General features: G+C 37.9%; 1 protein-coding gene across 3 annotated transcripts in view; it reads left to right on the forward strand.

The window, feature by feature from the left end:
* The window catches only part of Fmn1 (formin 1), a 370,333-nt gene that overhangs the window by 238,649 nt on the left and 103,708 nt on the right, over window positions 1–27,976 (forward strand). For all 3 annotated transcript variants that reach the window (XM_027926187.2, XM_027926188.2, XM_027926189.2), the window contains 6 exons: window positions 2,148–2,209; window positions 4,274–4,362; window positions 10,859–10,988; window positions 11,875–12,021; window positions 13,279–13,338; window positions 20,286–20,406. In XM_027926187.2, coding sequence (XP_027781988.2) covers window positions 2,148–2,209; window positions 4,274–4,362; window positions 10,859–10,988; window positions 11,875–12,021; window positions 13,279–13,338; window positions 20,286–20,406 — 609 coding nt within the window. The remainder of the gene's footprint in view (window positions 1–2,147; window positions 2,210–4,273; window positions 4,363–10,858; window positions 10,989–11,874; window positions 12,022–13,278; window positions 13,339–20,285; window positions 20,407–27,976) is intronic.

Consider the following 27,976-nt stretch of genomic DNA (forward strand, 5'->3'; position numbering starts at 1 on the left):
TGTACCTTAAATGTGTTCCTTCTTCAAAAACAGGAACTTGCTTTTGCTGTTACCTCTTCCTGGCAGGTTCTTTACCTAGATATTTACAAAACTGACCTCTGCAGTCTTTTGTGTTACCTACTGCAAGAAGCCTTCCTTTTGTACATCCTATGTAGTGTTGCACATTTCTCTAGTCCACTTTCTTTAAGGTATATTGTTATTGGAAATTATGTATTTACTTGTTTAGTGTCTGTCCCCAATCTTAGGATATCAATTTCATGAGATCAAGTACTTTGAATGTCTTATACACCTCTGAATTACATGTCAAAGCATTTGAGAGAGCAGTTTCTGGAACTTAGTGTACATTCAACAACTCTCAATGTGGAGGCTGGTTGGGTGAATGGATGCATAAACATCTGCAGAGTCCAGGCTTATTTCTGGTCCCAATCTCTAGGTATTTTCATTTTGCTGCCTGGAACCTTGGAATATAATCCTTTGAACTATGTATCTGGGATCAAGGTGGATAAACTTTTAAGATCAAGTACTTGCTCACTAAGGGAAAGAAAAGATCATTCTCATGAAACCATATTACTTAAATTAAGCATGTAGTTCATAATACCTGGGAAGTGTGATTAGATTAGAAGCAAACACATTTCTGACAAATTATTTCTAGAATTTTACTTACCTTTTCTTATGTATTCTTGCTGACTGAATTTTGTGGAATATTGGAATTGGCATAATTCCTGTCTTGTTTTTCTTTATTTTTTAAAAGCTCAGACATTTTAACAGGCCTATCTAATATATTAGTGAATTCAGTTGATCTCCACACACAAAATACCAGTCCTGAGAGCATAAACTCTTTCTTTCCTCAAACTCCATTTTTCTTTTGTGGTGTAATATTGGCCTTTTGGAAATATACTTTCCTTGGTCTTGGTGGAGTCTGAGATGACTGATTTTGTCACAAACACATCTTCTCCTCTCTTCTCACCATCCACATATCTAGGAGTAGCTTGCTGTTTAACAACTAAGTCAGAGATAATGGCCTGTGAAAGAATCTTAAGTATATTTCTCAGTATTTTGTGAAGTAACATGATCTTAGCTCAGTTAATTAATTTTGTTAAAATTGTATGAAGGGGTTCATACAATTGTAAAATAATTCAAAGGCAACCTGCCCTTTACCTTGATCCCTACCTTCTCCAAAAACATGGTGTAATGGAAATGAACAGAATAATGGTTGACAAGCAAAATTTTAAGGCATTCTAAATATCACTGGTTGGTTTAATAAAATTAATTAGCCTGCCACAGAGAAAATTTACTAGCGTGCTGGTTAATTTCACAATGTAAAGTCAGGGAAGGGAGCTAGGGTTGAGGGAACAAACCTTATTAGTTTTGAATAATTATTTAAAGATGTGGGCCTGCCAATTTCAAACACTTTGATAGCCAAATCCATTAAGGTTTTAAAATCTCCATGTCTGTATCCCTGCATATGCAGGAAGGAACCTCTCCAGATGAAATAATAAGCATATTAGTTAACTGCTAAATGATTCATTTAAGGTACAAACAACAAGTAGAATCCTAATGAAACCATAGGACCTTACCTTAAAACTGGCTCATGGGAGGTTTCTATAATCTTAATTTGCCATTGATGCAATTATTGCTCTTTCTTGTCTTTTTAATCCAAACAAGATGTTTGCAGTGGCTGTGGAAAGGTGCCTGAAATCACATGCCTGAATTCATTTAATTTGCCAACATTGTCTTTTTTCTCTCTCCCTTTATGGTAATGGGCAAGAGTCAGTCTGGTGCATTAGGTGCTAAATCTCTTCAATTACCAGCCGGGAAGAAAGATTTAAAATTGTGCTTCAAACCTACAAACTGATTTAGTTTTAAAGCACAAACACTTCTCCTGTGGAGTCTAAATTAAACTACAGAAAGGACGAAAAGCCTGAGGAATCAAACAAGGCAGGGCGAGGGATAGGAACCATTTTTGTTTTTTTTTTTTCATTTGAGCCCCCTGGTGATAAAAGAAGGGGGGCAGAAACAAGTTGAAAGATGCAACCCGTGTAAGAAAGAACAATATTATGTTGCTTGGAAGCTGGGCATGGAGTGAATATTGGTATTGAGATCAAATAAATTTATTACCTTTTTTTTTCTTTTTCTCTTTTTGGCAGCCATTTTTAACGTGGATGACTCTGTGGTTGATCTGGAGACCCTAGCAGCCTTATATGAAAACGTGAGTGTCAAAGATAGACAAAGCTGGAATTTTCATATTTTCTTTCAACGCTGAAAATCTCTGACCCATTCATGTTCTTTGGTCATAAGAACTTTGACCTAGCATGGAAGAGTTTAATAATGGCATAGGGATGCAAGCTTGAGTGGGAGCAGACACGAAAGGAACGTAACTCCCACTGTGGGGTCTGGGTTGGTAGATCTCACTGCACTTTGCAAAGCAGAGAGGTTCAAGGTGGAGACCACATATGTGCCCTGGAATCCACCATATTGCTTGATGGCAGAGTGAGGGCAGGGAGGCTGGCCACATGATGTAGGCATACACCCATCCTTTGAGGAATAGGACTGCTAATACCTGCTTGGATGATTACCTAGTCCACACAGGCTGATGGCAGTGAATGTGGGGATCAGTTCAGTATGCTGAGGAGGATGTGTCTTGGATTCAGAGTCAGACAGTCTAGGTTTGAGGTACACCTCTACCAGTGCTTGCTGAGTAACTTTCTACCAGTTACTTAAGTGGCCAGTTACTGTTTGATCATCGGTAGAAGAGATTTTAGGTAGGGTTCTACCTGAATTTTTTTTTTGTACCAAGTAAGAATTTAATATATATATAGCAATACAATGTTTCTTGAAAGTAAAACAGCACTATACACACATTAGTTCTTTCAATTTGAGTTATATGCGGAAATAACCAGCAGAATGTGCAGGAAAGATGATATTGGAGAGTCAGAATCCCCATGATTTTGAATTGATGCAATTATTGCTCTTTCTTTTCTTTTTAATCCAAACAAGATGTTCACTGACTGTTAGAATGCAAAAACAAACAGACAAACAAACAAAAAAAGATATATAAATTGAATGAGATTCTCTTAAGTAATGATATTTCCCAGGGAGCTGCCTGAGACTCCAAGGAATGTTGTGAACACTCAGCTCAAAAGATGATTCATTTTAGTATTTATGTCCCCTGGGACCTTAAATCTCTTAAAGAAAATTTCCATAGTTTAATATTATAGGCCTGGTGGGATTGCCAATTCCCTGCTCATTTCACATCCTTTGTATACGTCAGAAGCTATTTAGTTTAACCTGCTGGGAAGTTCTCATGTTTTTGTCAATAAAACTTTCATTAATAAACCCAAAGGCACACAAATACCAGACCATGGGGAATTAATCCTGCATTTCTTGAGTACCTGGAGGTCAACGTGGTATAGTAGAAGGAAGGATTCCAAATCAGAAGCCCTTTACTGCTAGCTTAATGTGATCCTCAGTGGAATACCTGTGAAATGAGAATACGTTAATTGATGTTAAAGAACTTTGTCAAAAGCAAGGTACCTTCCAAAAGCTTTTTGTTGTTACTCTGGGCTCAGGACTTTGCACATGGATGGTACTTGTTAGCACACAATAGAGGCAAGCCACACACAACTGAAATAGTTGGATAAATGGAGAAAGTGTGTGATTAAATATAAAAAAAAAGTTGTAGACACAGTACTTATGAAATTCAGAAAAAGGGATGCTGACTTCACATAATGGAGTGGAAAGCCTCTGGAAGTTAGAGCTGTTCCAAGAGGATGTAAGCAAATACGAAGGACGACTTGCCCTTTATCTACTTATAGGGAATCGAAGGTAGCAAACTAATGTCCTGATTTCTGTTTCAGGCTGAGTGTACTGGTTATGACAATTTGCATTTGCCAGTGATTCTGAATGTTAACATCCATCAAAATCACCTGGAGGGTTTGCTGGACTTTGGAGTTTCTTATGTTTGGGGTGGTGGTGCCAACAATTTGGATTTCTAACAGTGGACAACAGCAGCATCAACATCAACAAAACCTTAAAGGATTCATGCCTTCTTCCTTCCTCAGTTACTTTTTTGGTTAAAATGTTTCATCTAAAAAGAATTGAAAAGTTTCTAGACCAAGAAAGGGGAGTCTTGTGGGAGAAGAGGCTTGATACATACAGAATCCAGGAGCTAATGCTGATACTGCAGGTCTGGGGACCACACTTTGAGACCTATTGCTGTAGATGGATTTCTCATTATACATTTAGTTTTGTTTTGTTTTCTGTTTCACTACAGAGAGGCCAAGAAGATGAATTGGTTAAAATAAGAAAATACTATGAGACATCCAAAGAAGAAGAATTAAAGCTGCTGGACAAACCTGAACAGTAAGGACACTAAAACAGTTTTCTGTTAGTACAAAAGATAAACTTCAGTCTCTCACTCCTTGCCTCCCCATTCTGAATAATCAAGTGTAAATTGTGCAGTGAGCTGAGTTACAACACCGTCCTTCCTGTGACCTATTGCGTACAGCAGAGTGACCCGGCTGCCGGGAAGAGCAGCACTGAGCTTTGTGCTGCTAGATGCAGTGTATTTCACACCATGCTCCCACCCCACATGACTCCCCTTGCTTGGTCTAGCAACTTTTTAATTCCTTCTAGACTAAACATTTTAACTCAAAGTGTAACTGAGGAAGGAAGAAGGTATTACTTCATTTAAGATTTTGCCAATCCAGTGAAAAGGATATTGGAGTCCCGGAATTCAAATTGATTTTCTTAAATGTCATGTTCGGTAAATGTAACTTTAATGTTCCAGATTTCTCCCAAACTTCTCCACTTGTTCTGCCCAAATTCAATGCTACTTTCCCATCCTCATTCTCTGTGGGCTTATTCTTCACTCACTTTAGGTGCTTCTCTGTACTTTGGGATGTCATTCCAAATTCTTTGAAACCCAGAACTCTGGTGCATAACTGAGTTCTTGGCTGGGCTCTTTGTGTCTGCAAGCCATAGACTGGTTCCTGGGGTCCTGCAGCCTAGGCCTAAACACCCTTTCAGGGGCCTTAGACCTGATTTTGAGTGGACAGGGGCCATCATGCCTGTTGTTATCTTGAATGTTTCATGTCCAATTCAGGCCAGCCCTCTCAACGTAGAAGCAAGACAAGTACAGAAAGCAAACCAGAAAGGGAATAATCCGATTTAAAAGCAGAAAGGAAATGGAGTTATCAGATTTAGCACAGAACCACAGACATCCAAGTTTCTGTGGCTTCTGCTGAAGCCTCCCTGCCTTGTTCTTGGGTCCCCTAGGATATTCCACTCCCAGTGAATACCTGGACATTCGGACCCATAAAAATACCTCTAACAAGTAGGTTTGTGGGTAGGGAAAGATGCCTAGGTTTGTTCAGTTACTGACAACCTTCGTGATGTTTTAAGAACCTTGGATTAGTTCTTCTCACATGGAGTTTTTGACAATACCCCTTGCTCTAAAACTAGTTCGCAAAACCTAAGAATACTACAAATTGGCTCAAATAGGATTCCATTGCCCTTCTGCTCCACTGACCAGAGCCACCATCCTCACCAGCTCCCACCCCAGCTGATTCTGTGGCTCATTCCCAAGTCATGTTTCCTCATATGTTATGTAAATGAATTCCTGTTAAGGTGCTGATGACTGAAAGCTAAGTGACTGATAATGGAAATGGAGGGGTGGCATTTGGGAACCATAGGGCTTAACAATTTGGGGTAGGGTTAGTTATGCCAAGTTGTGTAGTGGAACTCAGTTCTAACCCTGGAGTTGGCAAACTTTCCAGTGACGGACCAGATGGTAAGTATTTTAGGCTTTGTGGATCAAGGAATCTGTCACAGCTGCTCAAGTCAGCCATTGTAGTACAGAAGCAACCACAGACAATATGTATGCAGAAGACATGCCCCCCCACCAAATTTTACTCAGGTATTTTAGTCAGCTTTTTCGCTGCTGTGACCAAAGGACACGACAAGGGTGAAATGACATGACAAGGACAGTTTTAGAGGAGGAAAAGTTTATTTTGTGGCTCACAGTTTCGGAGGTCTAAGTCCATAGGTGGCTGACTCCATTCCTCAGGGCTTAAGGTGAGTCAGAATATCATGGCAGAAGGGTGTGGTGGAAGAAAGCAGGTGAGGATGTGGCCACCACTAAGCAGAAAGAGAGCTCTGCTCAATAAGGATAAAATATAAACCCCAAAGTCAGGCCCCCAGAGACCCACCTCCTCCAGCTACACCACCCAGCTAATTCTTATCAGAGAATTAATGTCCTGATTAGGTTAAACTTTTTATAACCAGATCATTTTATCTGTAAACTTTCTTTCATTGTCTCACACATGAGCTTTTGGGGGATCTTAATCTCTAAATCATAACGCTAGAAATACTGAAATTTGAATTTCATATCAATTTTATGTGCCATAAAATGTCATGCTTCTTTTGAATCTTTTTTCAACCATTTAAAAGTATGAAAACCATTCTTAGTTCATGAGCCATAGCAAAGTACATGGCAAATTGGCTTTCACCCATGGTCTGAAATTTGCTGACCCCTCACCCACTCAGCAAAACCTGCTCAAGCTATGGGGATGGTGATGGATGAAATGAGCAATTGAGGAGAGGCTTTGTGTTTCTGCCGCAGGAGAATTTCCCTTTTTCTTTTGTGCTTCTGCCTTTTAGCTTTACTTCTCCAGACTAATTGCCAGGATGTAGAATAATGGTGACAGGTAATTAGCAAACAACTAATTATTCCTGTTTTTTTTCTGTTGATTTGATGACCTAGGTAGAAGAGCAGTTATCTTTCTAGCTATAGTACTGGGGATTGAAACCATAGGCCCGCTACATTGAAACATACCCACAACTCTTTTTTTTTTTTTTAATTGTATTTTTATTTTAAGACAGGGTCTTGCTTAGCTGCTGAGGCTGGCCTCAAACTTATCCTCCTGTGTCAGCCTCCCAATTCACTAAAATTACAGGCATGCACCACAGCTCCCAGCTAGAAAAACAATTTTAAAGTTTATGAATGGTTATTGTGCTGACTTCCTGGACACTCACAGTTATTACTGACAGCAAAGAGGACCATCAGGTTGTGTTGGTGAAAAAATGTGCTTGGGCTCAGGTGGTGGAGGGTGAGGCATGGAGAGGTGGGAGCCCTGGGACCTGAGTGAATTTAGCCTTTGCTCTAGACCTCCTGCACCGTCTAGCATTTATTTCATTTAGGCCAGAGGCTGATTCTCTGGCAACTTAGTTACCATTAACTCCAAGAGAGTGGACTATAAGCATGTTTTACATACTGGAAAATATGAATCATTTATAGTTAGCATTACAGTTTCCTAAGGATACTGTGGTGCCCAGTCATATAAATCATAGCACAACAGGGCTGGTCTCATCACTCACCTCATCAACTCCCCTACACCCAAGTGCCAGATTTGGAAAGTCATTTCCCACAGAGGTGTCGTCTGCGTGGGACCAGGCTGTCTGAGAGCCACTCCCTCTACAGATGGCCCTTGACTCCCTTTGTATTCTCCACTGAGATGGTGGTGCTGAGGCGAGTCTCCCCGGGGAATGGCTAGGCCTGATGCACCTACCCTGGTCTTGAATGAGGATGCCATTTATATCTGTTGGGATGCTTCGCTGGGGTCCACAGCTATCTTAGACCTCTGCAAACTGGGATCTGTTAGTGTTCTCCTCCCTAGAAGGACCCAGGTTACAGTATGGAATCACACTGTGTATATAGCCCTATGTGCCCATGCACTTCAGGTAATACCATTCAGAGATTTAAGGAATGATGATAAACCACATTATTTTCTTTAAAATAAAGGGCTATGAAGTATCATTTCAACTGCCAGCTGACTTGCATGTGGATGTGTAACCCACAGGCATGAGGCACAGAGCTTCTCTTCCTTATATAGACTGAAGTCGCAGTCCTTCCTGGGAAACTAAGCCTGCTTTTGTGGCTTCTTCAGGCTTCTCTATTATGGAACCTAAATACAAAGTTAGACTCTCTCAAAAGTAATTCAGTCAAATGAATATTTGCAAGTACCAAGGCCCAGTGTTCAAGGTATAGGCTCTGCCTGGAAATACATCAAAGGTTATTATCCCTGCATCTGTGGGTATAGTATAAAACACAGTTGGGGAAATGAGATATTTATCAGGTAATTACTTTCAATAGCCTATTCTTCTGGTGCTTTGTAAGATAAATGCAAAAGGAGTTCTGGTTCTTTCCCTCAAGAATTTACATGGCTATTTTTGAACAGAAAATGACATAAAGTCACATTTTTCTTCTGAATTTTCTTCTCTGATATTCTGTATTTTCCCATTCTATGAGATATGTCAAAACCCAAACTCACAAGACATCCTGGACACTTGTCAACATCCCTTGGGAGTAGTTGGGTCTTGCTGCGTTAAGACTGTCCCATCTTTTACAACTCTGCAGGCCATCTTATCTTTCCTCTTGGAAGATTACAGCAGTGGTCTCATAGGTCTTCCAGCTTCAAATCTGCTGTCATCTTCACTCTGCTGGGCTGTTGCTATGGTGTTTGTCTAAAACAAAATCTAGAAGTATCACTTCTCTGTTTAATACCCTTCATTCATTCATAAAAAAAATTAACTCCTTAATTTAGAATATAAAACCCATGTTAGCATCTGACTTTTGCTCATCTCCCCTGTAGAATGCGTTCAACCTGACAGCTCCTCTCACACACAAGCATCACAGGGCTCCAGGAAACCCAGCCAACAACATCCTCCAAGGCTCTGACTGACATCAGTGCCCCATGATGGCTTCCCATCATTCAGAGCACTTAACACACTCCACAGTAATCACTGATTTACTTCTCAGGATGTCAAGAAAGAATTGTGTGTAAGTTAAATCCTGTTCCCAGGTCTTAGCATGGTGCCTAACACCTTGTAAATTCTATCACACATGCTTGAAGGACTGGCTGACTGTTCTCAGGGCTGATGCTCTAGTGCTTATTTTCAGTGATAAGGTTCTAGCCAAAAGTAATGTAAAATCCCTCAACTTCCCACCCACCTCCAACTCTGTGTATGCATTCTAGACTTCACCATACAGAAAACTATGAAACTTTAGGAATCTTTGAGAGCCTTCATAGTTCCAGCCCTAATCCCTGTCAGGTTTAGTCCTGGAGATGCTCTAAATTCTATTTTTCTCTTTCTTGAGTAATGTAAGTTAATGAGCCTAAGGTCTCTTGTCTTCTGTTTGTCCTGAAGGTCCTCTTTGAGCCCGTTAATAAGTCATTGCCTGCTTTTCATTTCTATCCTTGTGGGTGAGCTGAGGTGTTCATGTGTGTGTTCTCTTGTGGTCGCTGTAACTACTTCACTGCTGTGTTCATTTTAAGTATAACATGTACATATTGTGAGGATCTTCTGGGTCCTACTCGGGGAATGATGTGTCATGGCACATTTGGTGGTGATGGGGAGAGGGGGTCAGGTAGAAATGAAGGGAAGTTTCTTTAGAGAGCTTTCAGCATCTACATAAATTTTCCCAAGACTCATCCCAGGACCAAATGCTGCTAGTCCTATGAGCTTTTTGTTTCTCATGTATTTGTGAAAATCAGTGATAACCTTGGTGGCAGTCATGATAAATGAATCATTTGTTTAATTCAATGTTGTATTTATGAAGAAACAGTTTACATACAGTGTAATTTTTTTCATCTTGTCCCAATGCAGAATTCTTAAGTTTCTACTTTTATATTATATCATCTGATTTTCATAATTATCAGTTATAGAACTTAAAAACAAAGCTTTGTTTTCTTTTGTGAGTCTTCCTTGCTTCATCTCAGTACCATTTAACAAAGGGAGAGACCATGACCTGATAATTAGAAATTTATGAATAGGTATAGAAGGTACAGAATATAAGCCAAGAAAACTTTTTTGGGTATAGAAAGAGGGAGGCTACAACTTTGCTCCTCTATAAAACCATTCTTGGTGAGACATTTCAAAATTTCAAGGTAATGATGTTATGAGTAGACCAAGACTTTCAGAAATATCAGTTAGTCATCATTTTGATTCCAGAATGAAATTAATGTCAGTTAGTGGATTCTCTCCCTTTCTGAATTCATATCCAGCTGTTTCCACCATTTTCAGTTTATACCCTTTCCTCTGGTGGTTGGCCTGGAGAATATGTAGCTCTTCCAACTTAATTTTGCAAAGGACACCAGTGCCCAGCTGCTCAGACAGTGAGCTACTGTGTGTAGGTCAATACTCACCTTTAGCTTTTAAGATCTGTCTTGCCATATTTTTAAAGAAACTTAAAATTGTCTACTTCATGAGTATCTGCCTTGTTCCAACTACTGAGCTAGGAACTGTGTCTTTGTGGGTAAATTGATATAAAAAATAAATACATATATGGAGAATTAGATAATTATAGACTTATGTAATTGAGCAAAAATAGTAGCGATCTCACTTTTTAAGTCATTTAACCATAGATATTTGCCTCAAGTCTTCCCTTTGCTTAGACTGCAAAAATATACCTTTAGAGAATGCTGCACTACATTACAAAGAAGTTTATTGTGTAATTTTTTTTTTAAGAACTAAAGACTAGAGCTTTCCATTTGGGTTTAATTTGGTTCTGGTAGCAGGATATAGATAACTTGTTCAGTACACGTGCATAACCTTCTGTTCCTAAAGTAATTTATATGCCTTATATTTATTTACCATCATACAAACCTATAAGGCTGTGGCCCTGTCATCAACAACAGAACACATATCCTTGAAATTTTTCAAGTTGACCTGATGCCTTTTAAAATTGCTAAATTGAAACTGTCAAATAAGGAATATTCTCATGTGAGACCTTGATAACAACTCTTCTTTTCCTTGTGACCACATATAAAGCAAAATTATTCATTTTTATTTTTTACAGATTTTTACATGAGTTAGCCCAGATCCCCAATTTTGCTGAACGTGCCCAGTGCATAATCTTCAGATCTGTTTTTTCTGAGGGCATCACCTCCTTGCACCGAAAAGTAGAGATTGTCACAAGAGCTTCTAAGGTACGTCTGCTGTGCAGTTTGAAAGCTAGCCTTACTCTTATAGGGAATGAAGGAGGAAATCGGGAGTGGGAGAGATTAAGGCTAATGCCTTGTAGAAACCCTTTTGGACTTCATGTTGTGTGCTTTTATAAGGGCAAATGTGATAGTTATAAGTATGTGTGTGCCCCTATGAGTGAAAGAAGGAGGGAGTGAAAAGAAGGTCCAGACTGGAGAAGAAAAGGAGGTGGAGGAAATGATGATGATGATGATAATAATAATAATAATAATAATAATAAAAAATAGGAGAGGGAAAACAAATGAAATAGGGAGCTGAAAAGAATTCTAAGCATCTTGAAATTGTAAAAGTTAATAGACATACAACAAACACTTAATAAACATACATTTTAAAAACTTAATAAACATAACCTATGGCCTTAAAATGTGTTATTGTAGCTTACCTTTGAGAATCATACCCACACTTGCTACTACACATTTTACGATATTCATTATATAGATCCATACACCCAAACCAGATCCTGAAAAGATATTAAACTTCTTTCTGCTCAGAAGTCATCATAGGTTAAGCCTAACTATTCTAGCTCCATTTTATCAATCATTAAATACTTTAAGGTAAGTATTAAAAATAACACTGGCTCAAATGGAAATATGAATACTAAAATTTAATCCTTAGTAAGAACAGTTTATAATTTCATTGAGTAGAAAATGATGGCTGTTAATCCTTTATTTCAAAGACCTCTATGCCTTAGTAAAGTGTATTTTTTACTTTGCATTAACCCTGTAGGGGTTAAACCACCAAACAGTCTGTTGAGTTCCTAATAAGTATTCATTCAATGGACGTGGGTACATTTGGGATTCAGACCGTAATAATTGGTATTTGACATTGCAGGGTTTGCTGCACATGAAGAGTGTGAAGGACATCTTAGGTCTCATTCTGGCATTTGGAAATTATATGAATGGAGGAAATAGGACTCGGGGACAAGCAGATGGATATAGCTTAGAAATTCTGCCCAAACTCAAGGACGTCAAAAGTCGGGTATTTATTCATATTTTCATAGTGAGTTCCTATGATCTGCCATCATTTTCCTTCTATGCCTTTAATAATTAAAAAAAAAAAAGTATTCCAGATTGTTCCTTTTATCCTTAATCTCCCACCAACAATAATCATTTAGTTGAGAGCATTGCTTTTTTTTTTTTTTTCTCCCTCTCACTGCTTTCTTTTGAATTTGGAGTAAAAACAGGTTTTGCTTATTAGACCTATTTTCTTTTTTTTAAAATTTTAATTTCTTATATGTGACAGCAGAATGCATTATGATTCATATTACACATATAGAGCACAATTTTTCATATCTCTAGTTGTACACTATTACACCTATTTTCATTGGTACAATCCCCAATCCTTTTTTTTTTTTTCCTCTCTCTCTGTAACATACATGATAAGGTATTGAACTCCTAATGTAACAAGAGAGAAAAAGCACACAGAAATAGCCGGAGTGCAAAGGCTGTCATCTGTTTGAACTTAGTGTTGGCTACTTGTAATTTACTCATTCTTGAGTGGCAGAGCACTAGCACCATTGAATCACCAATTGAGCTGAGCATTTAAATTATTCTTTTGCCCACAACAATTGGGCTGGGGTCTACTGTCAAACTCTCTGCGCCTGATTATCATTTGGCTCCACACCCCTGCAGAGCGACCTCTTTAGAAACAGCTAGCCCATATCTAGGCGTCCCATGGGAGGGCAGGGGGGTGGAAGGAGGGGAAACTCACAGGCAAATTAGAATTAGACCCCTGTGAACAAGACACAAAGGCTGCCTTGTGGGAGGGCCCGCTCGCCCTGGCCTCCCAGGGTCATAAAGTGGCATGGCTTTCCTTTTAAGCTGGCTCTGATTGTTTTTCACGCCATTAAGAACACACATTTTTTGAAAGGTGGGAAGGGAGGGATGGTTTTCTGTTCTAGTCCACAGTTCCCTTTAGCACTCCCCACCCCCTTCTGTCTTGGCTCTATGCCAGAAAATACTGTGCAAGGATTTTGTTTGTTTGTTTGTTTTAGCTGTTGTCTCAGAGGTCTCATAAATTATCTGTTTAATTTTTTCCACAAAGGACAGTATATTGTCATTTCTTTGTATATCTGGCATTTAAAAAGTAGATAAGACCAAGAGGAGGGAGGAAAATCTGCCCCATCTCAAATAGAATTAAGACCAGATCTCACAAATAGAGGTGTCAGCTCTCAACTATATACCATGGCAGATCTCACATGAATGATTGTCATTGGAGTTTCTCTTTCAAACCTAGGATAATGGAATTAATCTGGTGGACTATGTTGTGAAGTATTACCTTCGTTACTATGATCAGGTAAGAAATAGCATTATGTGGGAAGCTGCACTAGTGGGGTTTCAACTTTTACACATTGTTGGCATTCAGAAATTGGATGATGGATAGTTGGATGGATGGATTTCAAGTCCAACATAGAATCTGGGAGCTCTCCATATGCCTTGGTTTTCAGATGAGAACACTGAAGCCAAGAGAAGCGTTATTACAGAGCACAAACCTACCAACTCTCAATCCACTGTATAATGCAATTCAGAAAGACCCCTAGTTGCCTTAGTGCCTTCTAACCAGACTGCAAGATTCTCTGTGAACTCCAGATCCATTCAGTAACTGGTCGTAGTTTTAAAACTGGATTCTGCAATATAGAACAACATTTAGAAAATAAGATGCAGTAAAAGAAAGCCCAATATTTTACCAGTAATGCTTCTGTGAGCAAATTGACATAGAATCTGAAAACCAAAACAAAAACACATTCTTTCTGGTTGGGTCGTGTTTGCAATTAGAAATAAACATGTCTGAAGAATCCACCTGAGCACAATTTTCTGTCTCAGAAAATATTCCTTTTCCTTAAACCAAAAACAAGGAGTCCTAACTTTGAGAAGAAAGAGGGACTGTTATTTAAGTTGTTGAGAAATACAGTAATCAATATGAACTGAAAAAGTCTCAGAGGAAAATGTTGTCGGGACTCCTGCGTAACTAGCCATGCAAGCTGTATTCTAGGCGTAAGAAAAGAAGAACAAAGATCCCAGGCCTTGTTCTGGAAGGGTCTACATTTTACGCAGCAGACAACAGACAAAGCCCTCATGAGCTCTTTAATGATTCCTGTTGCTACTTCCCCGGCAAGTGAGTTCTCAGTGTGTCTAAAATCAGACTGATCATTCCACCCTCTCCAAACTTCTTCCCTATTTCTATCAAGGATATCATGAATTTGGGTCATTCAGACATGAAGGCATATGCTCCTATTTGGTTCTTCTCTGTCCTTCAACTAAGATGTTTCAAGTGTCTTTCCATATTTTTCCTTCCTACTTCCCTCAGCTCTCTAAGGCTTTCCATTAACTCATGTGGAAAATTTCAGTGCTTCCTGGCTCTTCACCCTACCCCCATATAGTGCCGGGCTAGACCATCTCAAACTACAGTCTCTTTACCTGTGGCTCTGATGCCACGTTTTTTGCTCAAAAAAAAAAAAAGAAAGAAAGAAATGGCTTCCCCATTTTCAAGTAAATTAAGACTCTACCCAATTTAATTCTGATCTTTTACAACCACACTTTTATTACTCTTCACTTATTCTGTGATCCAACCCAAGACCTGCTGTTTTCCAAACACACCCCAGGCCTTGCTTACTAATGTGTTTTCACTTCTGATGCTCTCCCTAACTCAAGCCTTTTTATAAATTTCCCTTTTCTCCCTTTTAGAAATAAATCTAAACATCCTTTGGGAGAAAATTCCCAATGACATGATTAGTATATGTATTATAGATTTACCCAGAAAAGTTTAGACCCTTGAAAAGAAAGTTGACATACTTTTACTGAGAATCAAAAAAGTAGCAAAAACAAAAACAAAAAGACACAGACATGTCCAATGGGTATATGGAAAAATGTTCAACATCATTAACCAACAGAGAAATGCAAATCAAAACCACAGAGAGATCCCCTTATACCTGTTAGGATGGCCACTATTAAAACACATATACACACACACATATAATAATTGTTGTCAAGGATGAGGAGAAATTGGAACACATGAACAATGTTGGTGGGAGGTGTAGATATTCTGGAAAACAGTAAAGAGATTTCTCAAAACATTAAAAATAGAACTACCATATGATTTAGCAATCCCACTTTTAGGTGTTTATCAAAAAGAATTTAAACCAGGATCTTGAAGAGTTATTTGCACTCTCATGGTCATTGCAGCATTATGAACAATAAACCAAGATTTGGAAACAACCTAAATGTCCATTAATAGATGAATGAGTAAAGCAACCATGGTGAATACTTACAATGTAACATTGTTCAACTGCAAAAAAGAAAGAAATCCTGTCCATGCTACAACATGGATCAACCTTGAGAACTTATGCTAAGTAGAATGTATTCCAATCACACATATTACATGGCCCATTTATATAAGTTTGTAAAGTACTTTAGGCTCATAGAAATAGAAAATAAAATGGTGCTTGCCAGGAGATGGGGGAAGACAAAAAAGGGGAATTGAAATTCAATCAAAATTCAAATTTTAGTTGTATAAGATATGAAAAAGTTCTGGAGATAAATGTGTAACAATATTTTTTTTCTTCCCTCTCTCTTTTTAATTTTCCTGTACTGGCAATTGAACCTAGGCCAGGGCCTCATGCATGCTAGGCCAGAACTCCATCATTGAGCTACATTATCCCCAGTCCTTTTTTATTTTTTATTTTTATTTCTTATTTTGAGACAGGGTCTGGCAAAGTTGCTTGGGCTGACCTGAAATTTGAGATCCTCCTGCCTCTGTCTCCCAAGTCTCTGGAATTACAAGTGCATGCCATTACATCTGGCACAACAATATTGTACACATCACAACTTAAGATAATAGGTCTATGGTATATGGTTTTTTACTACAATAAAAAGAAAAAGTAACATGTACTCTCTACTGGAAATACTAGTTAAATTTTTTAATCAATCTTAGAAATTGACAAAATGATTTTAAATATTGTATGTGAGAATAATTGGACAAAACTTGATTAGGATTAAAAAATAACAGAATAATTTGTTCATATTTTTAAGTATAATGTAAAAATTAAAATGTGGAATGTTAGAATAATAGGTCAAAAAACTTGAAATGGAAAGGAAATCTCAGAAATGAACCCAATAAATGTGTTAAGTATGAGATAAATGAGTAATTTCAAGTAATTGGGAAGAGGAAGAAATTCAGTTTTCTCTTCTACCATATACCAGAGACCAAAATAAAATTTAAAGAACAAGAGTTAGATGTAAGAACAAAGAATGAAATCACAAAAGATATGTAAAAAAATATAGGTAAATAGTTTTCTGATCTCGGGGTAAAAAGTCCTTTCAAAGCATTCAAGCTAAAGCAGAAACCATAAAAGGTGAGAATTATAACTTCAAATTCATTAAAGCAAAAAAAAATAATTTATAGTGGAAAAACTTTAGTATCTCAAAAATGACTTAAAGCCAACTTCTAAATAACATAGTGAGGAAAATATCTGCAACATAATTGATACTGAGCTATTTGGAAATCAATAAGAAAAAGATAACTTATTCCTTCTCATAAAAATATGACAAGAGACCCAGAAAATAATTTACAAAAGACAAAGCTATAAATTGCCCACTGGATATAGAAGGGCAATGTGAATGGATCAAACCTTTCCCAGGTCTTGAACCTGTAGTTAATCAGGTTATTCTCTGTTAGGGTTTCTGAGTCAAATGGGACTAGCCTGCCCTTGACTCACTAAACTATATATCCTCTAAAAGGGATCTTTACAAAAATCCTCATGAGTTGTTATGTGCTTATCATGCTACACAGGTGTGCTGAGCTAGCAGGGTTTTAACCTCACTATATCAAAAGTCCTAGAAATATGCATATTTTTTTTCTTTTTTTTCTTTTGGTGGTGCTGGGGATTGAACTCAGGACCTTGTGCATGGAAGACAAGCACTATACCAACTGAGCTATATCCCCAGCCTCTGCATAATTTTTCTAGGAATTTGTATCCTAAGGAAATAAGTATGGATTTGTGTCACTATCCTATTTATAGTAAATAATTTGTAATGACAAAATACTGGAAAATTTTTAGTATGTGTCTAATGGCTGAGACTAAGGTCAAATAAATTGTGCTAGAGTTATACAATGGAATAACATGTTTCTGTGGAAAGTGTACAGAGGAAAACTTGGTGGCATTTGAAAGTATTCTTGATCTGCTTTTAAATTACATGTGTGCATTTCAAAATTGTATGTGTGTATGTATATAGATATATATATATACACACACATATATAGTATAATCTCAAGTATGTTAATATAAATGTATATAAACACAGAAAAGAACTTGGAAAGATATATATTAAATTTTTTTAATTATTTCTGGGTGTTAGGATTATAAGAATGTTTTTTTACTTATTTGTTTCAATGACTTAACATAGTGAACGTGTTATCATCTTATAAAGGGGGAAAAAACATCATCAAAAGTGATTTAGTCCAGAGCTGGGGTGGTAGCTCAGTGGTAGAGAACTTTCCTAGTACATATGAAGCACTGGATTCGATCCTTAGCACATCATAAAATAAATAAATAAATAAATAAAGATATTGTGTCCATCTACAACTAATTTTTTAAAAAAATCATTTAGTCCAATCAATCCTACCTGCTCTTTCCATGACATTTTTGTCCTGACTTTGGAAGGAAGACTGAAGCCTCATTTGGGAAGCCTGGGGACATTTTTTTTTTAGTCTTTCATGATAACATATCTGCTTTATGTATACATATGTAAAAGCACTATCTCCTATCATTGCTCCCTGAGATCCAGAATTCATGTTGGTCCTTTTTTAGTGTCTATGATATAAGGGTCCAAAAAACTGTTGCTGAGTTGGGTATATTGTAAATATCCACAGGACTGTGGAAAAATGATATCTGTAAAGAACTAGGTGTGAAGAGATGAAAGCTGAATTCTGGAGTAGAGAAATCTATTGAGCTTCAGAAAATTTAGAAACAGCAATCACATATGTATATACCCTAAGCTGACAATGTGGCAGAAGAACTGTCCTGAAGACTCTTTAGGAGGTAAAATTTCGAACACTAGATTAACAGATTTGCCTGGTAGTGTCTGCCTCTACCAACTTTAATGCATGGTGCAGAAAGCCAGAATTGGCCTATGAAATACAATTGTCGTGAAGAGAGCAGAACCTAATGGAACTGAATTCATGGAGGAAAATCTTATAATACCAAAAGTTGTAAATGTGGGATGGGCCCAGTCAAGGAAAAATAAGGAGTCTGCATTTGTGTGGTGCTCTCCTGGATTTTACCAAGCAAAATGCATTTCACTCAACAAGAGTGTGGAATTATGATTTATGAAGCCATCCTTTCCCATGAGGAGCAAGAGTGATGATGTTTGTGGTTAGTGGTGATGAGCAATTAGCTGAGGAAAGGTGGTTCCTGCTCCAGGCTTCCTGCCTCTCATGCCTAGTGTTAGGTCCAAGCCTAGGTCCAAGTCTGTGGAGGTTCAAGAAACCCATGAAAGTCATGTCTTTTCAGCTCTAATTGAGCAGCTTTCACAAGAGCTACTACCAGCCTTATTTCTTAGCAGCATTTTCTCTTTTTTGTAACTTAAAAAAAATAAATGTTGAAACCAGGGCTGAGTCTGATAATGACTTTGAAAAAGAGAAAGAGATATCATGCCCCAGTTCTTCCAGTGTAGATGACCAGGGGCTTTTGTGGTCAACACGTTAGTTGTTGTTTCATCTTAGCACTCAGACCAAGGGTGCTGCTCCCACTGCTTTTAAAGTACTAAAATAAATAGAGGAAGATGAAAAAATATGTATATTATGTTCAGATAAAATGAGGAAAACCACCATCTCCTAGATTCCCAAATGAAGGTAAAGGCCTTAAAGGGAAGGGGAGGGTCCAGGGGATTCTCAAAACAAGAAGAAAATATGGTTATAAATTAGGGTTCTCCTGTTAAAGGTACAGTTTTTCCAAAACAGCATTTTGCAGACAGCATTCACCAATTTGGTATTGATACACCAGACACTAAGAACAAGACCCAGTTCCTGCTGTGGAGGTGTCTGTCATCTAGTGGGGATGATATATGAGCTAACACCACAATTTTTTAATTAGTAGAACAGTTAATATATGATAATGTAGTTTCAGGGCCTCTTGAAGTATAGGAGAGAAACATACAAATGCTGGGAGTTTGGGGAAGTCTTTGAGGAAGTGACATTTGTTTTGAGACGTGAAGGATGAATATGAACAAGAAGGTATGGGAAGGACTGGAAAGGGGCAGTTTTATAGACAAAGGCCTGGAGGCAAGAGACTATGGCCTTTCTACTGTTCATGGACGTTTGGAACAGGGAGTTGGGGATGGGGGAAGGCAGAAGTAAGGCTGGACATGTAGACAGAAGCCAGATCATAAAGTGCCTTGTAAAGCAGTTTTAAAGTTTGGAATTAGTCCTAATGGCAGTAGAGAAGATGGAATGTGAAGGAAAACTGGCAAAGTAGTGTGTGTAGAGACAGGAATAACTGAAGGCTGCCTAAGATATGCAAGATACAAAGCTTATATTAAACAATTCAGGAAGAAGGCAAGCTAGGCTGGAAGAGATATTTGAAGCTCAGCTTATGTTTCAGTGTGCCTGAAGATTTTGTCTTTTAAGATGTTTCTCAGCTAGGATTCTCTATCATGTATAGCTGTGGAGTTTGTTAAAAACCACGCCCAACATGTCCTCAGTAAATATCTACTAAGATAAACCAAACAACATTTGGAAAAGCTTTATATATATACACAAAAAATTTGATCATGCCCACACTAGAACTTCAAGCTGCAGAGAAAGGTAGGTAAAAGCAAAGGGTGGGCTTCCCTTCTTCTCCAGTTCAACCCATTGGCATACCCAAGTGTGGGCTACCTAATCACTAGAGTGGGTAACTCAAATGGGACTGTAAATGTAACTTCTTTCATGCATTTTCCCATGCCTTGTTCCATGGGAATCGAGTGTCTAAGATTAAGACATACCTGGCAATTTCTCTTTGACTTATAAGGCAAAATAGAATGCATGACATGGCCATAGCTGACCTCAGTGCCAGTAAGACCAAAAATACATTGTGAGCTGTGAAAGTGCTTCAACGTAGCGAGTCCAAATATAGGAATAGCAGAGTGTTCCAATGATTCTTATTTAAACATGAAATTTTTAATTTTTTTACTGACCGGTGCTTTAGAATTTCACCTGAAACTGATAACCAGGAAGTAGAATGTCCTTTTGTTTACCATATCTTTTAGGAAGCTGGAACTGAAAAGAGTGTTTTCCCCCTGCCTGAACCACAAGATTTCTTTCTGGCCTCCCAAGTCAAGTTTGAAGACCTCATAAAAGATTTGAGAAAACTGAAGAGGCAACTGGAAGGTAATAGGAACTTTTCTATTATGATGATAGCAGCTAAAATTGCTTTAAAAAAATGCCTCAAGAGAATTATTTATATCTGGCTCACGAGATGGAATTGTTAAAGAGTTCCATTATGATCCACTGCTGCCTTCATGGAACTTCCCATCTCTATTCACTGTTTGGAGGAACTATATTTCTGTATCTTTCTCTCTTATTAATGGTGATCATTTGCTTATTATGTCTACATTTTGTCATATCCACATTTTCTAACATTGAGTAGTTAAAACTTTAATAATAATGACAGCACCAACCATGTATTAAAAACTTCCTCTTATATCATTGTTGTAACAATCCTAATAAATAGGAACTACACTAACTCAGAAAAATTAGGCTTAGATAAGTTTTGTTCACACAATCAGTAAGAAGCAGATGTACTGAACTCTAATCAGGTCTATCCAATTAGAACCCATGTGTTTTCTTAGCTAGTTTCTTTTCTGCTTAATACATCTGCATCTATCTACGCACATGCATACACACACACAGGTCTCTGTGTATTTGATTTATGTATGAGTCTAATAATGATAATTACACTCTTGGCAAACATTCTCCTTTAGTTTATATTTTTAATTATTATTCAAAACAAAATGCTGAAAGCGCCTTCTTGGGTTTTTTTTGTTTTTTTTTTTTTGTTTTTTAAACGTGAAAGTAGGTCTCACATGGACAGGAATTTTCCTTTGGCATTTTTAGAGTCTTATGTTTTCACTGTGAAGATATCTCCTTGTCCAGGAATATAAACCCTCACCTTGGAGTCTCTGTAAGTCCCCTGACGCGCTCCGTGGAGGACTCAGGGAGCGTGTTAATGTGGAAATGGGGCTTGGTGTGCCAGAAGGCGAGCTTGAGGAAAAGGAGAGCTTCAACCAGGAATATTTTTACACTAAGACATAAAATAAACATTTTTAAAATGTTTATTGTGAAAGAGTGCTCCAAAACCTAAGTCTCAGGCTGAGAACAGCTTGGAAATGGAAGCAGAGTAGGAAAGATCTGCTCCCGGTGGCAGAGAGAGCCATTTAGTTTTTTTTTTTAACTTTGGGCATAAAACTTGCTTAAATAAGGATGGTGGTTACAAGTGAATATTTTTACCTTGTAAATTATTTTTAAAGTGTGTGGGCTTTTTTTTTTTTTTTTTTCTCCTCCTGTTGATGTGGCTGAGAGAGTGACTTCAACCAAACGAATATACTTTGTTCAGGAATATGATATAGGAACTTATGGTCATTTTTATCAATCTCTTGAAGAACTGAGAGTTTTATCCTTGTCTAAGGCAAGGAGCTTGATGTGTCTCATAATAAAGCAGAGTAGACCATCACATAGAAGGTTTTTTCCTGTCCCTCTATGATGGCAGAATTAGGGCCCAGACCAATCCTCAGGAAAGCAGCATTAGCTATGCTGAGGAAGAGCCATTGTTTACACCTTGGGCAGGATCTGAATGCCCATCTCCTGTCTCTTTGCCCCTTATAAAACCCTTGGCCTGACCCCTGTGTAGATTTCTGAGAAGAAACCTGATCTCTGTTTGATCTTTCCCCTTCTCCTTCCAGGGGCTGCCTCCCCATGACATCCTTGTGAGTTTGATGATAAATAGTAAAGGGGTAAGAAGTGTGAATGAGGGGGAGAGAGGGGCAGGGTTTCCCCAAGGCCCTTGCTTTGGTACACCCCATTTCATCTTAGAGACTCTCAAGTGTCATTCTGGATCTCTCAGTACTCAACTGACACTGTCCTCAGCCAATTTTAAGGAAATACAAGAGCTTCTGAGGCTGGTGGAGCTGCCTTAGGAAAGAAAATGGAACATTGTCTCAGTTATTTTTCTTCTTTGAACGGGGACTTCTCCAAAAGACACGAAATACAACAGAAGTAAATGAGGAAAGGACTCCCTCCCACCCCACACACATTGAATATTTAAACAAAAAACGCCCTGCTAATCTTTAGAGATGCCAGTGTTTTTAACACATGAAAGGTACCCAGTAAATATTTAAAGAAAATACAGACCCTGGGTTCTCTAATGAATTTCTTTTTCTTCTAAATACCATCTGGCAAGATGGCCAGAATCCTGGCGGTCCGTTTCATCTCACATCTCCATTCAGGTTTCACCTCCTTTTCCATAAGGCCTCAGTGTGAACCAAGATTGAATGTTTAATTGAAGAGGACATAATTTTCACACATACAGCAAAGATTTGATGAGGCTTTGAGGTTTATTGTAGCCATTAAAGTGTCGTAGCTGCTGGCAAAATCCCAGAAGATGTCTAAAGCTAAACCAGATGTGATTAGCAAATTTCAAGAAGCATCAGGCCCTAGTTCTTTAGCAGCCATGACCCTTTAGAAGAAACTTTTTTTGAGTAGTATTAATCACATCTAAATAGTAGGGTGTGAATTAACTTGAGGTTGATGGTCATACAGATGTCACCGAGAGGTACAAAAGTTGCCAATCAGCATCTTTCAGAGAGACAAACTTCTAATAGCATCTTTATGCAAGTAAGAAATTGATAATAGTAATAGCTACAATTTTTGTGTGATTATTATTTTTCAGATGCTTTACATATATCATCTCTCTTAATCCTTACAATGCCCCACCCTATGGAGCAGATACAATTTTTGACCTCTCACAGTTTAAGGAAGCTAAAGATCATAGTGCTCAAGCCTGGCCTAGTGATGATCTATCCACATTTTTAAACTGGATATGACTCAGTACTGTAACCTATCCTGCCTCTGGCCTAGAAGTCTTCTTAACATGTTGGAAAAGAGAACAGAGAGGTGTATTTAAAGCATAAAACTCTATGAAGAGACAGATGACAGAGAGTTGCTAAAAGGCATGCACACTCCTAGAAATACATATGTAAATTCTCAGAAAAGACAGATACAGGGACGAACTTAATTTGGGTTGGGAATAGAGCTGGAGAGAAGTATAAGATAGATGGGTCTTGAAGCCAATAGATAAACAGTATTGTGTAGGATTAAGAACAAAGGCTTTGGAATCAAATGTGTATTATTTACTGATTTGATGAAAGTCAGATCTTGGTAAGTACCATAACCATAAAAAAAATGTTCATTTTGGGGGGCTGTGTCTTGGGGGGGGATAGCTCAGTGGTAGAGCCCATACTTAGCATCCACAAGGTCCTGGATTCAATCTCCAGTGCCAAGAAAACAAAACGAAAATATTTATTTTCTCACTTGTAAAATGGGAAGATATGGTACCTGCATCATAGGAAAGAATGAATGCACAGTTTCTTCCTGAGAGAAACTTCCATAAAGCTGAGGAGGGTGTGTGCCTTGAACCAGAAAGTTTGCAAGCTACAGCATTACCCATGCTGTTAAGAGTCCAGTTGGCTGTGTTTGTGGAGCATCTAACTCCAGAGAACTGTGCTCCTTCTCCGCATTGTGAAGACAGAACCAAATCCTTGAGGTTGGGGACTTGTTCCATGTTTTCTTTATTTTACTCCACATCCCTTAATCAGACAATGATTTTGATTTCACTGGTACTGTGCTGTTTTAAGGAATAATTGAGAAATCACAAACCACAGCAATAGTTTCTTTCTTACTCAGCCTTGTTTGCTGGCCTTGTTTTCATTCACTCAAGGTATTTTACCAACTCGTATGTGGTAGGAAAAATAATGGCTCCCAAGGATGCCCACACCTGAATCCCTAGAATCTGTGATTATGTTGCCTTACATGGCAAAAGAGACTTTGCCAGTGTGGAGATGGGAAGATTATTCTGGCCTATCCAAGTGGATCTAATCTAATCACATGAATCTTTAAAATGAGCTTTTAAAAGCTGAAGACTTTCCCTGGCTGTGATCAGAGGGAGATATAACTACAGAAGAATGATCAGAGGGATGCAGTGTTGCTGGCTTTGAAGATGGAGGAAGTGGGCAATGAGCCAAGGAATGTGGGAAGCCTGTAGAAATGGAAAAGGCAAGCAACAGATGCTCCCTCAAGTCAGCAGAAGGCTCTGCATACAGCCCTGTCAACACCTTGATTTTACTCAGTGAGACACATGTCAGACTTCTAACACAGAATTAGAAGATATATTTGTGTTGTGTTAAGCCACTTAGGTTTGTTGTAATGGCAATAGGAAATTAATACACCTTCTTTCTGACTGTGCCAGTTAATACTGGCCACCTAGAGCCTCCAGCCCCCCACAACTTTGTCAAGACACATAGGATTCTTCAAGTAGTAACCCTCACAAATACTATAGGAAATGTGAATTGACGCTCTTCCAAAAGAAATCTATTGGCAAACAAAATTGGAATTTTCATGTACTGTAATCATTTGGTAAGGATTCACAGTTCACATCAGTTTGTAAATGAGTCTGGAAAGTTCTGTATTTAAAAAAAAATGTGAATGTTTAACTCTGTTTAACATTTACCAACATAAAGCAAAAACACATTGGTTTTCTTTCTTGAAACAAATTACTGACCATATATGCAAAAGGCAGTTTAAGAAGAAAGGATATTGATATTTCTGTCAAACTTTTAAGATGAAGAAAACAGTTTTTGGTTAAATGGTCATTATTGAATGACCTTATTAGAGTGTCTGAAATGAACAACTGTGTCCTTTGCTCAGTAATGTTGCCCTTAATACCCGCTTGGCTACACTGAGGAGGCAAGTAATGGTAGCCTTACTGAGTTTGTTATACCTGTAAACAAATACAGTAAATGACATTCAAAATAAATGACACATTCAAAATAAATGACACTAATGGAATTCAAAATTAATGTAGTATCATCTCCCCCAAATACACATTGGTTTGACATAATCCTATTATACTATTGATCATGAAAAATTCATTCAGGCTATGAAAATAGCAAAGCTATATTTTTTAATTGGTAAATTAGATGGAACTCTTTAGAGAGGTGTGGAAAAGTTACCATATTCTATAAAACTTAACTAAGAATACAGTATAGCTAACAGTAGTTACTTGGCATCCTCTTCCATTAAGGCTGAGTTACTTAACAAACTGTTTACTAAATCTTTCTTTGAAAACTACATATTATTAGCCCTGTTATCACATATAAATTGGTAAAATGTAATTAGTAGTTAATCCTCAGTGTAAGATACTCACAAACTTTTTCGAGAATTTTGGCCGAGATACAATTTAATGTGTATCTTAAGATAATTCTGATGATGTCTTTTTCTCTAAATATTTAAGACTATATACTTGAACATGTTCTTTTCTATGTACCATTTAGAAATATTTAGGAATATACTTACACAGTTATGTAAAGGCAAGACTCTCTGTTGACTTTTTTTGATATCTGTTATCACTCTATAAATGTTTATCCCAGAAATGTTTATCCTAAAGTGTTAACTCTTTTAAGACTTTCCAAAATAAGATGCTGAATGAAATGCATCAGCCAGGCATTCAACAAACGTTAAAATCTTCAAAATTTGAAGAGTGGTGATATTTTTAGACAAATTCATGTTGAATTAGATCTGTCACATCAACAGGCATTATAAATCCCTGTGTCCTTATTTCATGGCACACCCAGATTAGTCCAGGACCATCCAGTTGAACCTTTGTTTTATACAGGGTTTGTGCTTCAGCCTTCTATCTCAAAATCTAACCTATAGGAAGTATAAATTCATATACAAAACCAACTTCAAGAAAGAGATTTCCCTTTTTGTAGCTCTTCTGTAATCAATTCATCTTCCACATGAAGATAACAGATTGCATCCATTGATTTAACTCTACTCTTTTCCAAAGGCTCACCAAACAATGAAACAACTTTCATAATTTAAATTGTTGTTTATCACCATCCTCTGTGAGGGCCTGTATAGTAGAAATAGTTTAATTATTTGAATATGTGTGTGTAAGAATTAAAATTTGGTCAAAAACAGAAATGATAATCAACTCTCAGTTATAGGCAGCTAGATTGGCGGGACTCAGGATTTGCCATGGTTTTTGAAAAGTTAACGTTTTAAACCGAGTTTCACTGAGTTAGTTAAGCTGTTTGCATGTTGGACAACCTCATCTGTTCAAAACCACAAGGTAGGAACAATCATCTTTGCCATTTAGCTCATTTTTAACATATTAAAAAATTTAAGTGTCTGGGTCAATAAATTGCTGAAATAGTATTAAAGAGGTGCTGAAAGAGGGGGCCATGTGGGGTGGGGTGGAGACTCTGAGCACTGATGGAAAAGGGAAGCCACCTGAGGAAGAGTTGGTATCTCAGCAATACCAGCAGGTCAGGGGCCTACTTAGCAGAAACAGGGCCACACATCATAGAGCACTTGATCTTGCCCTTCAGAGGTTCTGTTTTCGTTTTGATTTGAGATTGGGTGTGTTGTTCTTCCCTCTTCCTGTTATTGCAGCTAATGAAGACTTGACTGCAGGAAGTAAGGAGGAATGCTAATAACTGGTTTTGTCAATCTGCTGATGGATATTCAAGTTTGTGTCAGCTTAGGAAATGGGAAGAATTCTCCGCTCTCTTTCCCTGCCCAGTTATTTAATGTGTTTGCCTCATCACCCACCTCCCTGACTCTCAGCTCTCCTACAGTCACCTTGTCCCCTCCTCAATAAGGATCAATGTATCTCTCCACCTGTTTGTTGTAAGGACGACCATTGTCGATTCAGTCGGTACTGTGAAGCCCAACACAGAATTTAAGATAGGCAATTTTCTGTTGATATTATCTTCAAGAGCAAAGGAAACAATTTAAAGGTGGTCTGTCATGCTGTTTCTTACCTTTAAGGTTGCCACATTTATTAAATAAAATATTAGAGGCCCAGGAAATTTGAATTTCAGATAAATTAAGAATTGTTTTTAGTAAGTGTGACCTAGCATAGCAGAAAAATTTAATTGAATATGCATTTGTTCTTTAAGCTATGGGGGTGCATACCTTTGGTAAACATACAAAAATCAAATTCAAACTAACAATAAACCAAGTATTTTGTAAGTACTTATTTGTTTATTTAAGTTTCAGTGGAAGAGGCTGGTATGTTGAAAATGGTGCTGGATTGGGATTAGGACATTTAGGTTTAAAGTTTAGTTCTGCCATTTACTAGCTGCATGATGAGCTATGCAACCTTGACCAACAGCTTAACCTCTGTGAATCTCCCTTGAAACAATGGAGATGATCAGACTTCTCTACCCTACCTAGCTTAAAAGGAGTGTTGGCAGGGCCAGGAAAGATGGTGGAGATGGTGTCCAGGGAAGTTCCTCAGGCGCTGGAGGTGCTTAACCTCACTCCTGCACCATGCAGTTTGCAGTGTGCATCCTGGAAGGGAGAAGGGGGAGCTGGTCCATTAGGGCAGATCAGGCTCATTCATCACCTTTTAGGAAGCTCCAGAAGACACAACTTGAATGATTATTGACCATGCCTAATTTATTAGCTCTTTCCTCCTCCACAGCCCATTTGCCCATGGCAGCAGTTTACTGAGTCTGAACTCTGGTAGGAGACTGGATACATTAGCCAGAGTCCTGACCGTGTTGCCATGGTGTTGAAAATATTTAGTTTCGCAAGCAAAGTTTTAGAAATCATTTTTTAAAAACTTTGATATGATTTATTTTTGTGAAATGATTTCAACAAAACAGACTTTAAGGAA

This window comes from Marmota flaviventris, chromosome 2, assembly GCF_047511675.1.
Source record: "Marmota flaviventris isolate mMarFla1 chromosome 2, mMarFla1.hap1, whole genome shotgun sequence".
Lineage (NCBI taxonomy): Eukaryota > Metazoa > Chordata > Mammalia > Rodentia > Sciuridae > Marmota > Marmota flaviventris.